General features: G+C 32.7%; 1 protein-coding gene across 2 annotated transcripts; it reads left to right on the forward strand.

The window, feature by feature from the left end:
- The first annotated feature begins 13,533 nt into the window (after nt 1–13,533).
- On the forward strand, nt 13,534–16,843 carry LOC112728236 (uncharacterized). 2 transcript variants are annotated; one of them, XM_025778292.3, is made up of 3 exons: nt 13,534–13,879; nt 14,397–14,792; nt 15,418–16,843. In XM_025778292.3, exons 2-3 carry the CDS (start codon nt 14,437–14,439, stop codon nt 16,070–16,072), a joined length of 1,011 nt encoding a protein of 336 aa, XP_025634077.1. In that variant the 5' UTR covers nt 13,534–13,879; nt 14,397–14,436; the 3' UTR covers nt 16,073–16,843. The 2 variants fall into 2 exon arrangements, with proteins under 2 accessions (XP_025634077.1, XP_025634078.1); XM_025778293.3 differs by having other exon boundaries at nt 13,536–13,879; nt 14,405–14,792.
- The last annotated feature ends 324 nt before the right edge of the window (nt 16,844–17,167 follow it).

Raw genomic sequence — 17,167 nt, forward strand, 5'->3', positions numbered from 1 at the left:
AATTCCAAATCAAAAGTAATAATGACTTATTCAATTAGCATTTAAAACAATAAATGAGATCATCATTATATAAGTCATTTAATTTGAAATAGCATAATTTGTGATTATAATGTATTGCCCACAAATAAGTTAGGAAATCAAATAATTTCCTAACAATCTCCCACTTGGGCTATACATATATTATTTCTTGACATAATCACATCTTTATAAACTTTATGCGCGCATCTGAATGCTATTTCTCTCATTACTTTAACAATCTGGTCCGTCTCATACATTAGATATGGAACTACCGCAGCTTTTATCACATTAAATGCCGTGACTAAACCACGTCAATCACCATCCTAATATACTTAACGACATAGATCAAATTTGGATGAGTAATATGGAAATTACATGCCAAGTGATCTCATGCATGCCTATTTCCAGCTGGTCCAACTTTATTGAGATCAAACACAATACAAATATTACAAAATAAACATTTCACATAACATGAAATAAACCATCAACTTAATTCTGCAGAAAAATAATTCAATATCTGTCATAGGACATATAGCATGAACTCCCACTAAACCAAGGCATCACAAATATTGAAACCCATCCGAGCAGTGTGCTCATGAAAAACTTTAGGGGTCAATCCCTTGGTAATGGATCTGCTAGCATATACTCTGTTCCTATATGTTCTATGGAAATCTGTTTTTTTCTTAAACTTTCTCCTTGACAACTAAGAACTTGATGTCTGTATGCTTCGATTTTGTCAAGCTCTTATTGTTATTGGAGTATAGTACTGCTGACTTATCGTCACAAAATATCTTTAATGGCCTTTCAATGTCATCTACTATATGAAGCTTAGTGACAAAGTTTCGCAACCATATGCCATGAAATCGGAATCAGAGTACCTAATGATCTCCAAATTTTCTGATCTCCGATAAATAAGCATGTAATCCTTTGTTGACAAAGTTTCGCAACCATATGCCATGAAATCGGAATCAGAGTACCTAATGATCTCCAAATTTTCTGATCTCCGATAAATAAGCATGTAATCCTTTGTTCTCTTTAAACAACGCATTACGCGTTTAACAGCTATCCAATGATCCATGTCCGGATTGCTCAAGTATCTACCCAACACTCCCACTATAAATGATATATCGGGATGTATGTAGACTTGAGCATACATTAAATTTCCTAGTGCTGATGCATAAGGTTTATCATGCATTGTTGTCTTCTTAAGATCATTTTGGGGCATTACTTGAGACTAAACTTGTCTCCTTTAACTACGGGTGTGTCCATTGGTCTACAACTTTCTATGACATATCTACTTAAAATCTTTTCGATATAGTTCTTTTGTGACAATCCAAGAATACCTTGAGAGCAATCTCTTAGTATCTCGATTCCTAATACAAAAGAGGCATCACCAAGATCTTTCATTTCGAATTTGTTCGATAGAAATTTCTTAGTTTCATGCAACAAGCCTATATCGCTACTGGCAAGTAGAATGTCATCAACATGTAAGACCAAAAGAATGTATTTACTCCCACTGAACTTGCGGTATACACACTCATCTATAATATTTACCTCAAAACCGTACGAGGTAATGACTTGATGAAACTTGTGATACCATTGATGGGAAGCTTGTTTGAGACCATAGATGGATTTTCTCCTTTTCTATTAGATCTCCTTAATGACACTTCTTGAGGTTGTTGAGCTTGCTGTATGGGTTGGGATTGAGAAAAATTCTCATTATTTTTCTGTGCTGTAGCAGTATCTTGAGCAACAACGATATTCTCATTGTTCTCTTGTACTGTAACTGGATCTACAGTAGGATTCTCATTGTGCTCTTGTACTATAACTGTGTCTTGAACAATAGTAGGTACAAAGACCTGATCATTGTCAGTTATAGAATCCTCATCAAAAGCAACTTTCCTAATATTTCCTTCCCCCCCAAACTCAACATCCTCAAGAAATCTCGCATTTTCCGTCTCAAAAATAGACCTTGATGCAGGATTGTAAAACTTGTACCCCCGTGAACGCGCAGTATAACCAACAAAGTAGCAACTAATTGTCTTTGAGTCCAATTTTCTTTCATGCGGCCTATATGGTCGCGCCTCAGTTGGACATTCCCAAATATGCAAATACTTTATACTGGGCCTTTTTCCAGTCCAAATTTCATATGGGGTTTTGTTAACTGCTTTGCTTGGCACCCTATTAAGGATGTACACTGCGGTCTTTAAGGCTTCTCCCCAGAGTGATTCAGGCAAGGAAGAATGACTAATCATACTTCTCACCATGTCCTTAAGAGTTCGGTTCCTTCGCTCTGCAACACCATTCATGCTAGGTTTGCCTGACATGGTGTATTGCGGAACAATACCACACTCCTCTAGGAAAAGAGCAAAAGGCCCGGGACGTTGCTCACCTGAACCGTCATATCTTCCGTAGTATTCACCACCACGATCAGATTTGACAGTTTTAATTTTCTTTCTAAGTTGAAGTTCAACTTCAGCTTTGAAAGACTTGAAAACATCCAAGGCTTGACACTTTTCATGAATTAAATATAGATACCCATAACGAGAGTAATCATCTATGAACGTAATAAAGTACCGTTGTCCATTCCAAGAGACAGTAGGGAATGGACCACATATATCGGTATGTATCAGTTCTAAGACATCTTTAGCTCTCTCGGCACCTAATTTCCTTTCGTTTGTCCTTTTCCCTTTATGCACTCAATGCAGACTTCAAAGTCCGCCAAATTTAGGTGTCCAAGAATTCCATCCGACACGAGTCTCTGAATTCTCTGTTTAGAGATGTGAACTAGGCGTTTGTGCCATAATGATGCCGAATTCTCATTTAGTTTTCATTTTGTACCTATTTGCAGTATTTCATTATTATAGGAATTTAAGTCAAGCCTATATAGATTATCCACCAAATGACCAGAGCAAATATTATTCGAATTATAGAAGAGATTGACTTTATTTTCTCCGAACGAACAAAAATAACCTGATTTGTCCAAACGAGAAACAGAAACCAAATTCCATCTAAATGACGGTACATAAAATGTCTCTAATAAATCCAAATAAAATCCACTCATGGAACATAATCTAAAGATTCCTATAGCTTCGACTGCAACTATATTGCCGTCTGCCACATAGATGTATCTTTCAGCATCACTTGGCGGTCGGCTCCACAGGCAACCCTGCATAATAACACTTACATGAGTAGTAGTAACAGAATCTACCCACCAAGTATCAACAGGTGCATAACTTAAACTAGTCTCAGAACAAACGAAAATAAGAATTATACCTTTCTTTACACGCCATGTGGCATATTTGGTACAATCTTTCTTCATGTGTCCCACCTTCTTACAGAAGAAACAGGTTGAAACTTGATACTGTTTCTTAGCCTTTTTCTGCTAAGAAGGCACATTCGCAGTGGTATTACGCTTTCTTTTATACTGAGAAGATGAAGCTATGTGAGCACTTTCAGTCTTATCTTGCTGTAGCTTCTCTTCTTCTTGCACACAGTGAGATATAAGCTCATTTAAGGACCAAGTGTCTTTCAGAGTGTTATAACTCACTTTGAATTGCCCAAAGTATGCAGGAAGGGAAATCAAAATGAAATGCACGAGTAAATCTTCAGATAACTCTAACTTTAGTGCTTTCAATTTTGAAGCAAGATGAGACATTTCCATAATGTACTCCCTTATGTTCCCTTTATCTTTATACCTCATGGAGACAAGTTTTCTCAAAAGGCTACTTGCCTCCGCCTTTTCATTCTTAGTAAAGAATTTTTCAACATCTTTCAGGAACTGTTTGGCATCTTTATCCTCAGTAATTGAGCTCCGAAACGCCTCAGGAATTGAGCGTTTCATGATCATAATGCTCATTCGATTAGATCTCTCCCACTTCTCTATTTTAACCTCATTGAGGTTTTCCAGAGTGGAAGTGGGTTTCTCCTCTCGAAGAGCTATATCTAGATCCATACAACCGAGGACAATCTCCACGGTATCCTTCCAAACTTTAAAGTTTGAACCATTCAGCATAGGAATACTGCTAATTTGCGCAGAAACATTGGTAGCTAAAGCCATAGTTTCTGGATTAGAACAAAAGAACATGCAGTAAATATTAGTTAATTAATGGGTAAAAATCCATATTGAGATATCCAGCACAACATTAATTTTTAATCTTTGGATAGAAAAATTAACTGTAAGTGATACTCTCATTGCAGTAATCAAATATTGTCAAAATTTCTATCACACATTAAGTCTTTCTTTGGACCGACTTAATGCACACATAGAAACTTAAACTTCGCAACCTATTTATTACCGCATATATTTTCTATTAATTGGCCAAACAATAACCTTCCTTTGGGCCGACTATTGACCGCATAATTAATAGAAAATAAAGAGAAGTGTGCAATGCTTATTATTTGGCCAAACAATAAACTTCCTTTGGGCCGATTATTGTTCGCATAAATAATAAATATTACTTTATTCTTAATTAGTTATACCCAAACATGTATTTACTATCAATATGCGTATGTAATTCGGCCAAATATAGACCTTCCTTTGGGCCGACCAATATTCGCATGAATTACATATCACCATATTCTTAATGTTTTAAATAAATCAATTTTCACAAAAGAGGCTACTTTGACAGCATAATGTTCAATCAATTTATTTCAAAATCAAATCTTTATAAAATAGATGGGTATACTGATCCAAATTGTTACTAGTTTACTTATGCAACAATAAAAAAAAATATTTAAATCGCAAAATGATTTAAATCTTAATGGTGTCTTTTTAGACCTTTAAAAAAATATGATTATAACTCATATGCCAAAAATTCTCGATCCATTAAGATTAAAATTAATCTTTATAAAATTAGTGGGTATAATTAATCAAAAATATAAAAGTTTAACAATACTTTATTTTCTATTTAAAAAAAAAATCAATTTACTGTTTATTATATAAAAAAAAAATCTGCCAAACTAAATAAAAGGCAGACCTTCTCATAAAATATATATACGTAACCATATATATCCTCAAAGTATAACCAAATAATGATATATATAAATGATGGATAGTATATATACACATATATATTCAAAAGCAACCAAAACGGCGATATGTTACGTTGTATATGTGGAACAATACTAAATACATATACACTAACCCACACAGTCGCACAAATATAATATATATACATATATTCTTATATATGTAACATCGTAACGTAATGAGAAACATATATACATCGATCCATATATCAATTCAGTAATTAAAAAAATAAAACTGAATATTTTCGATGATTAAATTATGGATGGCTCTGATACCACTTGTTAGAATAAATTAATTTTCATAACCCAGATCATTCATATTGAATCATCAAAAATATATCATATCATAATGCGGAAGCGTACCTGAATTTATAAACATGAATCATACGATCGGAAGAGTTTGGATCTTGTGGTTCTTTCGATCTTCCTCAACTGAAGCCTTCTGTATTTCTAGGTGGCTGAATTGCAACTCTTTTGATGGGGAAAGAACAACAAATGCGACTTTGGTATATTGGGGATCGAAACCCTGAAGGTCTATTTATATTTGAGCATGGCACCCATTAAACCCTTAAGCCCAAATAAAATAGTATCTAAGGCCCAAAAGATAATATATCTAAAATCCAAAAAGATAATTATCTAAGGAACAAAAGATAATATCCGGTTTTATTCTCATTTAATTCCAAATCAAAAGTAATAATGATTTATTCAATTAGCATTTAAAATAATAAATGAGATTATCATTATATAAGTCATTTAATTTGAAATAGCATAATTTGTGATTATAATTAATATATGTATTGCCCACAAATAAGTTAGGAAATCAAATAATTTCCTAACAACTTATCCATATAAAATCTTTTCAATATCTTCTCTATGTATGTTGTTTGATGAATAAAGATCCCATTTTTTATATGCTTGATCTGCAGGTCGAGACAAAATTCAGTCTTTCCAAGATCTTTCATCTCAAACTCTTCTTTTAAAATTTTTTATAATTGTTGGAATTTCTTCAGGAGTTCCAATGATATTTAAATCATCAACATACACAGCAATTATAATGAATCCAGATGCAGTTTTTCTTTATGAAAACACACGGGCATATATCATCATTCCTGAAACCGTTTTCGGCCAGATACTCAGTAAGACGATTATACCACATTCGTCTAGATTGCTTTAGACCATATAAAGATCTTTGCAATTTGACTGAGTATAACCCTTGTGAATATTCATTGTATGGTTTAGATATCTTTAGTCCTTCAGGGACTTTCATATAGATATCCCGATCTAATGAGCCGTATAAGTAGGCTGTTACCACATCCATTAAATGCATATGCAGTTTATGATATGCAGATAAACTGACTAAATAACGCAATGTTATTGCATCCACTATAAGGGAATACGTTTCTTCCTAATCTATACCGGGTCTTTGTGAAAAACCTTGTGCCACAAGTCGGGCTTTATAGCGCACAACTTCATTTTTCTCATTTCGTTTTCTCACAAATACCCACCTATATCCAACAGGTTTTACATCTTTTGGTATACGGACTACAGGTCCAAAGACTTCACGTTTTGTAAGTGAGTCTAACTCAGCCTTCATGACTTCTTTCCATTTTGGCCAATCATTTCTTTGTCGACATTCTTCGACTGATCTTGGCTCAAGATCATTAATTTCATACATGATATTTAATGCCATATTATATGCAAATATTTCATTGACAATTGTCTTATTTCGATCCCATTTCTCTCCTGTAAAGACATAATTTATCGAGATCTCGTCATTTTCACAATTTTCAGGTACCTGAACGTCTTCTGGCGTTAAAATTATATCAGAATTTTGGACAACTGCAGGTGTCTCTACTATGTCTTTTCCAACAGAAATAGTATTTACCTCTTTTCGCTTTCGAGGATTTTTGTCTTTGGAACCGACAGGCCTGCCACGCTTCTGGCGTGTATTTACTTCGGTGGCAATTTGTCCCACTGGGACATCAATTCGAAGTCGGGCATTTTTCACTGGTATATATGATTTGGTTATCCTCTTTGTATCGAAAAATGCATCAGGCAATTCATTTGCTATTCTTTGCAAATGTATAATCTTTTGAACTTCTAGTTCACATTGCCCTGATCGAGGATCTAAATGCATCAACGATGATGCATTCCAATTAAGTTCCTTTTCAGGAAGCTTATTCTCTCCCCCTAATGTTGGAAATTTTGATTCATCAAAATGACAATCCGCAAACCGGGCTTTAAATACATCTCCAGTTTGTATCTCAAGATACCTCACTATAGAGGGGGAATCATATCCAACATATATCCCCAATTTTCTTTGGAGTCCCATTTTGGTGCAATTGGGTGGTGCAATGGGAACATATATTGCACACCCAAATATTCTTAAATGGGAAACATTTGGCTGCTGGCCAAAAGCTAATTGCATAGGAGAGAATTGATGATAACTCGTTGGCCTCAAACGAATAAGTGTTGCGGCATGTAAAATAGCATGCCCCAAACCGACGTTGGGAGATTTGTTCTCATAAGTAAGGGTCTAGCAATTAATTGGAGGCGTTTAATAAGTGATTCTGCTAACCCATTTTGTGTGTGAACATAAGCTACTAGATGTTCAACACTTATTCCATTAGCCATACAATAAGTATCAAAAGCTTAGGAAGTAAATTCACCAACATTATCAAGATGAATTGCTTTGATTGGATTTTCTGGAAATTGTGCTTTTAATCGAATAATTTGAGCCAGTAATCTCGCAAACGCTAGGTTGCGAGAAGATAATAAGCACACATGTGACTATCTCGAAGATGCGTCTATTAGGACCATAAAATATCTAAACGATCCACATGGTGGATGAATAGGTCCACATATATCACCTTGAATCCTTTCTAGGAATTCAGGGGACTCAAATCCAATCTTTACTGGTGATGGCCTTAAAATTAACTTTCCCTGAGAACATGCAGCACAACAAAATTCACTAGTTTTAAGAATCTTCTGGTTCTTTAGTGAATGTCCATGGGAGTTTTCAATAATTCTCCTCATCATGGTTGTTCCCGGATGACCCAATCTGTCGTGCCAAATTATGAAATCATTTGGGCTAGTAAACTTCTGGTTTACAGTGGCATGTGATTCAATTGCACTAATCTTGGTATAATATAACCTAGATGAAAGTGAGGGCAACTTTTCTAATATTACCTTTTTATTTGAATCATGAGTTATGATACATAAGTACTCATGACTTCCCTCATTCATAGTCTCAATATGATATCCATTTCGGCGAATATCTTTAAAGCTCAACAAGTTTCTTCCAGGCTTGGTAGACAACAGTGCATTATTTATTATAAATTTTGTTTCTCCGGGAAACAAAATTGTAGCTCTTCCGGAGCCTTCAATCACATTGCCTGAGCCAATAATAGTATTAACACATTCTTCTTTTGGCACAAGATGAGTAAAATATATATCACTTTTAAGAATAGTGTGCGAACTTGCACTATCCGCAAGGCATACATCTTCATTACATATCTTTGCCATTTTCTTCAAAGACAAATAATAATAAAATGAGTAGTATGCACAGTTTAAATTGAATACTTGATTGGAATTATTTTTCTAAGAAATACTGCACATAAAAATAATATCATATACTAAAATTTTATTTTAAAACATGACACATTTAATGATTTCAAAATTCATAAACATTAATATTTCATTATTTATATACATCATATTTGAAACTTAAACACATAGAAAATAAAACTTAACAATAAGTTCTTTACATTATTTATTTACATGGATACTTAACAATCTCACATATTAAACTATTCCATCATTGATCAAATGACCAATATTTCCTTTAGAGTCCTCAAAGAAATAAGATACATCATAATGAGAGGTGGAATTTTCAACATCATTTGAAACAAAATTTGTTTCCTTTTCTTTGTCATCCTTTTTCAAAGATGCCTGGTAAAGATTGACTAGTTGCCTTGGGGTACGACAGGTACGTGACCAATGGCCCTTTCCACCACAAGGAAAATATTTATCCTCTATTGATTTATTCGGCCCAATATTTTTTTCTTTATCCCACTTCTGGTGAGATCCTCTCTTTTGAACATAATTCTTTTTCCTTCCACAATTTTTCTTGTTATTAAAACCTTGCCATTTACCTCTTCTGGGGTAATGATTTCCCGCATTTACTTCAGGAAATGGGGCGGCGCCAGCTGGGCGCGCTTCGTGATTCTTTAAAAGCAACTCATTTTTGCGTTCAGCAACAAGAAGACAAGAAATTAACTCAGAATATTTTTTAAATCCTTTTTCTTGATACTGCTGCTGCAGGAGCACATTCGAGGCATGGAAGGTTGAGAAAGTTTTCTCCAACATATCATGATCAGTTATCTTTTTCCCACATAATTTCATTCGTGAGGTGATTCGAAACATTGTAGAATTATATTCATTTATGGATTTAAAATCCTGCAGACGCAAGTGCGTCCATTCATATCGGGCTTGAGGAAGTATCACCATTTTTTAATGATTGTACCTTTCTTCAAGGTCTTTCCAAAGATCTGCAAGATCTTTTAATGTGAGATATTCATTTTTCAATCCTTCGTCAAGATGACGACGAAGAAAAATCATGACTTTGGCTTTATCCTTCTGGGATGCATTATTTTCAGCCTTAATGGTATCTCCAAGATCCATTGAATCAAGATGAATTTCATCATCTAATATCCATGATAAATAATTGTTTCCAAATATATCAAGAGCATTGAATTCAAGATGAGAGAGTTTCGACATAATGAAAATTTGTTACCTGAGTCTTCCTTAAAAATTTGATTAGAGTCTCGTGCTGATAACGTGTTGTAAAACAACTAAATAAATAAGGAAGATGTAATTATAAAATAATGTAATATAATTAGATAGCTTTAATAATAATTTTTACAATGATTACTATCTCTATATAATAAGGATGATTAATATATCTACTAATATTATATGTTATAGTATATGAATAGAAAAGAACTTTGTACGTAGAAAGAGAGAGAAGATTTTGTATTTGTATTATTGCTTGTGTGTAATTGTTAGAGGTTTAAGCCTCTATTTATACACGTACATGAGGTAGCTTTTTCAACTTCATATTAAATGAAGTCATCCTTGAGAAACTATATATCATGAAAAATGGGCATCCACGTAAGGTGTGATAAAGTATCCTTATCACAACAATAATAATATTTTTGAAATATCATTTTTTTTTAAAATTAACTAATAAGTATTTTAAATTTTAAAATGTTAGTTAAGGTTTTAAATATAAAATAAATTTTATATTAAAAAATTAAATTTTCAAATTTTTAAAGTATTTATGGAATAAAAAATAAAAAGTTTAAAATAGAGTTCTGCTTAAATTAATTTATGAAATTCAATAAATTTATGTGTTTATTTTCATTAAAAACTTAAAAGATAATTTATTTAATAAAAACTTTTCGATCTTTAAACAATTTTTTTTACTAAGATTATTTAATGATATCAATTTTTTTAAATTAATAAATATATTACAAAAATATTTAAAATTAATTTTTTGTCTTTTCAATAAAAAAACTTTATATATTAAGAATCTTAAGAGCAAAACTCAAAATTTTTTATTATTTTTGAAATTTTACGGAGTGTCTTCGTTTGCAAAATCATTTATATTACTTAGAGCTAGTGAAGGTTATTAGAGAATGCCACAAATCAACATATAAATTCAATTTGATTAATTAATATGCTAGTGAGTTTAACCATCCAAAAACAAAAAGAAAGAAATCAATTTGGTTGGTCGAGTGATCAGCTTACTCGTCCGCTTAAGTAAGTGTCGGGATTTGAATTTCGTTTTGTGCATGCAGTAATCTATTGGCCAACGACAGACTTTTAAATGAAACTTTAATCCGCAACAAATTGGTCTTTAACCTGTTGAATTGGAGAATACCGTGGATTAAAAAAAAAAATAATAAACAAAAAGAAAGAGTTATGTCAAAGACAAGAAGCTAAGGTTCATACAATTATAAAACTTAGGGGGTAAAACCTTTTTTATTAATTGATTTAATTCTATGCATCGCTCTTATTTTACTGATCACTTTTTAATGAGCTTTGTATATAAATAAGTATTTGTTGAGTTAAAATTTAAAATGGTTTTTAAAATTTACGTACTGTACTAATTTAATTCTTGATTTTTTGATTATATTGTTTGTGTTTTTAAATTTATAAAAAATGCACCTAGCATTCTATTTCCAGTTAATTAGTCTATTGTCGGTTAGTAATATAGCACTGACATGATAAATGAGTGTCATGTTGTACATTATAAAATGACGTAGTATGATTTTTGGCGATAAAACGCACTAAAACAATGTTATTTGAAAATTTAGAGAGTTAAACTCTAACATTAATGATCATTTCATCTTTTTTTCTTCTTCTTCTTCTTTTGAATTTAAACATTTAGCGCCATAAAATTCTTGCGCCTATAACTGTTATCTAGAATTTGAACGGTGAAATTATCCGACTTGGTAGAATTCACTCACACTCTGAACTTCGTCCGCAATCATAGTCGTTAAGCGAGGAAAGGAAAAAGCGTTCTCGCGAAATACAGAGGTAGGTCTGTACTGGATTAAAAAGAAAAGTTACCGTCTTTCTATTGAGATATACATTATTGTGTGTATTTGGTCAGAATTTTGTGTAGGTTGATAAAAATTTTTCACTATTTTTTATTTACTAGAGTTTATGTGTGTTTTGTGGGTAGTGGAGGAATTTTTTTTTATGTTCTGTTTTTACATAAGAAAGATAGATATTTTTTTCAATGTAATTTTATTTGGATTAGTTGATAGCTATTTCTAAAATTTTTGTTTGTGTACGAGTGCCATGGTCTATTGTTGTATGTATGAGTGAGATGGCTATTTAGAGTTCTCGTTGTTGATTTCATAGAGTTTTTACTATCTTGACTCACATAATCAATTATGATTCTGCTTTCAGTTTTAAATAAAATCAAAGAAAAAGAAGGACGTTGGTGAAGAAAGAGAAGAAGAAGAACGATAGATTGGCCGAAAATAAAATGAGAAACTAACTAGATGCATTTTTTACAAACTTAAAGACACAAATAAAATAAGGGAGTAAAATGTCGTTTTTGTCCCCAACGTTTGGGGTAAGTTCCAAAGTTGTTCCTAACGTTTCAATCGTCTTATTTAAGTCCCTAACATTTCAAAATTGACTCAATGTTGTCCTGCCGCTAGGGATCCGTTAACAAAATTGACGGCAGGACAAAATTGAGACGATTTTAAAACGTTAGGGACTTAAATAGGACAAAAACGTTGGGGACAAAAACGATACATAGAAATAAATTTTAGTTTTATCCTTCAATAATATTAATTTTTTACTGTACATAGTATTCAATTATTTTTTAATCACATTTAAGTAAATTACACTTAATCACATTACTTTCATTCTAAATAAATTTATTTTTTTTTATAATTTTACACTTAAAGTTATAAGTTAATATAAAAATATAAAAATATTTATTTAGAATAAAAGTAGTGTGATTAAGTATAATTTAGTTAGATGTGATTAAAAAATAATTGAATATTATATATAGTAAAAAATTGATATTATTGAAAGATAAAATTAAAATTTATTTTTATGTATCGTTTTTGTCTTCAACTTTTTCGTTCTATTTAAGTCCCTAACGTGTCAAAATCGTCTCAATTTTGTCCGGCCGTCAATTCTGTTAACGGATCCCAAACAGCAGGACAACATTGAGTCAATTTTGAAACGCTAAGAATTTAAATAGGACGATTAAAACGTTAGAAACAACTTTAAAACTTACCCCAAACGTTAAAGACAAAAACGATACTTTACTCTAAAATAATCAAAAACTAAATTAATACAATCCGTAAATTTTAGGAATCTCTTTAAAGTTTAACTCCTTTTTGTCATTTTAATTTATGCTCAAAACTAATATATTTACTATATACTTAAAATTAAAAATTATATATTACATATTTATTGAATTTTTTATGATATAGAAAAAATATATCTGTACTTGTTTATATATCTATATTTATTAAAAAAATCTTTATTTATATTATATAAGAAATAAAATATGTTTTTCCTTTGTTATCCGATAAATAAAATATGTCTAAACTAGCATAAAGAAATAGCATTGGTCTCTAACTTCAAATATAAAGATATTTATTCACAATTTTTTTTTAAAATTAGATTTCGACACCATTTTTTACAAATATATTTAAAAAATAAATTCTTTCATCTTCTAAATTTAATAATTTTATATTAAAGTGATTTTCTTTTGAACAATTAATTTAAGAATTTATTTTTGATATACTAATATAAATAATTTTATATAATATTTAATTAGATTAATTTGTTTAGATAACTTTTAAATAATAAATTTAAAAAATAATTATTTTTTGATAATATTATGATTAATTATCTGTATAAAAGAATTCTTTTAGACGACATTCCGTGAAAATTAAATTTATAAAATAAGAGTATATTCTAAAGAAAACATATAAACCTATCACCGACACAGGTGCCCCAGAAAATATTTAAAATTGAAAAAAAAAAAAAAAAAAAACTGCATCGCTCCATGTGCCTGAGTAAATCCAATCTGTGTCGGAGTGACTCGTGTTTTTAGGTTCCTTCATCATCATCATCCCATTTCCACCCAAACATTTTTATTACCTTCTTCTTCTTCTTCTTGAACCATATTCTTAATTCTTTCTTTCTCTCGTTTTTGTTCCACCAATCATAGTGTAGAACAGCTCCTATCCACAGCATCGCTCACTAGATCGATCTACTCTCCAACACGGTAACTCTCAATTCTGCTCCATTTCTATCTCCTTATATGTCTTTGATTCATTCGCAAAATGCTTGCTTTTCGTTGAAGTTCTTAACTTTTTCCTATTTTTAGTGATTCATGCTCATTGTCTCGGGTACTTTGGATTCATATTGAAGTCGTGGTTTTTAATGCATTGATTGTGGGGGGTGAGGGTTGGGTTTCCAATTATTGCGATAATCCCCAAGTTGGTTCCTTTTTGCTTAAATTATTGAATGCTTCATGATTCTGTCCACCTTGGATGGGAATAGTGGATTTTTTCAATTGGTTTACGATTTAACATTTTAGCTCTTGATACATGAATATGGTAGGGTTAATTGAAAAGTACTAATAATGATAACTTTGATGCCACTGGCTTAGGATGTTATAGCATTGTGGTTCAATTTGTATTTTAACTTCATTGTTTAATTGAAGATAACAATGAGTTTATGAACTCAGGTATGAGTTTTTCAGCGATAGTTTGTTTGCTGAGTTTTCATTTTCCTGTTAGATTTGCAGGGTGCCAATAAGAGCTATTGTAGTATTGGTAGATGGCGCTCTCGGCTTCGAGGGCAATGTCAAAAGGTGTAGTGATAACAGTGCCTGTGTTGGTTCTTTCTGCTTTGGTGGCTGCTGTATTTTTGTTCTTCTTGTTTTCCTCTCTGTCCTCTTGCTCCTGTCCTTCAACTTCAGGCCCGCCTGTAAACCCCATCGCCAACGCCGTGAGTGTTGGTGGCACTGGTGTGTCTGATTCTGGCAGTGGTGGCTTTACTCTGTCAACAAGGAAGGCTGACGTTGAGTGGGTGAAAAATCAAATCATAGCAAACGGGCTTCATATGCATGACAATGTGCTTCGCAAGGGTATTAATCCTCGGACGAGGGCTCAGCAACTTGAGGATCTTAGACAGTAAGTCCCTTAATCTCAGTCAGTTTTATTCACTTGTGTGTTTCTGTATGAGTATATTGTTGTTTCGGGATTGCCAGATTTTTATCTCATTCATTACATAGAGTTTCAGAATGACAATTATGAGATTTGTGCCATTTCTTGTTTGCATTGAGAGTTTCAATTTGGTAGAGAGAGAGAACACTAAGGGAGACACGATATATTTAATGGTCTGAATTGTAGGGTATGTGGCACTGAATACCTGGTTGTGTCATCTAAAGTATGCAAGATGTGAGAAATGAAAATGAGTGGATGTAGAAAATTCACTCCCCTTTCTTTTATTGGTTTGAAGCACAATTTCTTCAAAATGAAGGAACTACAGATTGCATTTTTCCTTTTATTTTTATTTTATATTATTGGTATAGGAACTGCAGAATGTTATGTTCTTGCATTATGTTTTCTTCTCAACTTGAGTAATCTTCCTTGTCCTGTCTCCATCTCAATGTTCTCTTTGCAAGATTCCAATGTTTTTGGAGCCGTATATGAAATATACTTATCAAGAAGTGGTTGCAATGCCTAGTTTTTATTTGAGCATGAATGCATCAATGCTCTTCTGGATTATGATCACTAAATTTTCATCTAATTGCAGATTTAAGGGTATATCACACTATGAGGGGGATGGATCAGATAATCACACTGCCCTTCCGTGCCCTGGGGAACTCCTTGTTGAAGAACACCATAGCAACTATGGCGAGCCTTGGGCAGGTGGAAGAGACGTTTTTGAGTTTCTTGCTCAAGCTAGTCAACTCCGACCTGACTCACAGGTCTTGGAGATAGGTTGTGGTACGCTCCGTGTTGGTTTACATTTCATCCGATATTTAAATCCTGAACACTTTCATTGTCTCGAAAGGGATGAGCTCTCTTTGATGGCTGCATTTAGATATGAGCTTCCTGCCCAAGGCCTCTTACACAAACGACCTTTGATAGTTAAGGGGGAGGACATGGATTTCAGTAAGTTCGATTCTGCCACAGTGTATGATTTGATTTATGCTAGTGCCGTGTTTCTTCATATGCCTGATAAGCTCGTGTGGATTGGATTGGAAAGATTAGCATCTAAGTTGAGACCTTACGATGGACGAATCTTCGTATCACACAATATTAAGTTCTGTTCGCGATTGGGTGGAGAGGAATGCACAAAGAGGCTCACAAGCTTGGGGCTTGAGTATCTTGGGAAGCATACGCACGATAGTTTGCTATTCAATCACTATGAGATATGGTTTGAATTTAGACGGTCAAAGGCTTAAAAAATTAGCAATTTTATAGAATGAAGCATTTGATATAGCTCCGAATTGCCTCAACTTGCTAAATGTGGTTACGATCACGAAGAAAACTCTTCAGCAATGCAATGATGTTCTTGCTTCAAGTCTGGAGAGGTGGCAGTTTTACTGCTCAGTTTTTCATCAAGTGCCTGAAATCTGTATACTCATTTCAACAATGCTAAAGAGAAAAAGGATCATCTGTAATTGGATTGAGGAGTTGACAAACCGAAGGAAATTAGTTATTTTTTGAGGGGTTTTATGGTGAAAATGGCTAGCTTGATTGGTACGAACTTTTTAGTATAGTTTCTATGTAGGTTCTGATATGATAGTTGTATTTAGCAAGCATATTATTTTGCAACTGATTTTTGTTGTGACTGAAGTGGTGCAAATTATCATGTGTAATGCTCAGAATTTTAAATACTTGTCTATTTTTTGAGGATTTATATGTTGTAACAAAAGCATTTTTGCTGAATCTTTGAAGATGCCCCCCATGTTCATCCGAGTGAAAGAGGGCCAAGAGCTAAATTGTATAGCTGAACAATGAAACTTGTAGCAAACAAATTTAATGGAATGCTTGAAAGGAACAGTATATTCTCCATACCCAGAAATGACAAGAGGAGAGAATTTGTTGATTCACATTGTGTAAATGTCAGTAGGCAGGTAATGTCACATGTAAACAAGGGGATACAACATGCAATGTAGTAATGCTGTGATTATCATGTTTAATGATATATATCTGAATAGAATTATCATAAAGATGTCATTTTTTCATTGTTTAAATCTATACTGCAAATTTAACATTCTGAAAATATAACTAAATTCTATAGCATTGAACAAAATAAACACCATTTTACAGAATTTCAAAGTGTAAGTGCAATCTTCAAGTGTTCGAAGATTTAAGTACAAAGACGTTGACAAAGAGAAAATTATAAACTTGGTAGGAAAGTAAGTGCTTAATCAACTTGAATTGAGTAGTTAGTTTATTCGTTCGCTTAATCAAGTGTCTAGAGTTCGAAATTTGTTATGTATATGCAATAACTCATTGCTAACGGCGATTCTAGAGTTCGAATTTTGTTATGT

Source organism: Arachis hypogaea, chromosome 12, assembly GCF_003086295.3.
Source record: "Arachis hypogaea cultivar Tifrunner chromosome 12, arahy.Tifrunner.gnm2.J5K5, whole genome shotgun sequence".
NCBI lineage: Eukaryota > Viridiplantae > Streptophyta > Magnoliopsida > Fabales > Fabaceae > Arachis > Arachis hypogaea.

Bases quoted from the DNA above. Each gene is read 5' to 3' on its own strand.
- LOC112728236 (XM_025778292.3), top strand. From the start codon at position 14,437: ATGGCGCTCTCGGCTTCGAGGGCAATGTCAAAAGGTGTAGTGATAACA. The intron at 14,793-15,417 runs GTAAGTCCCTTA...ATCTAATTGCAG, and splicing joins CAACTTGAGGATCTTAGACA to ATTTAAGGGTATATCACACT.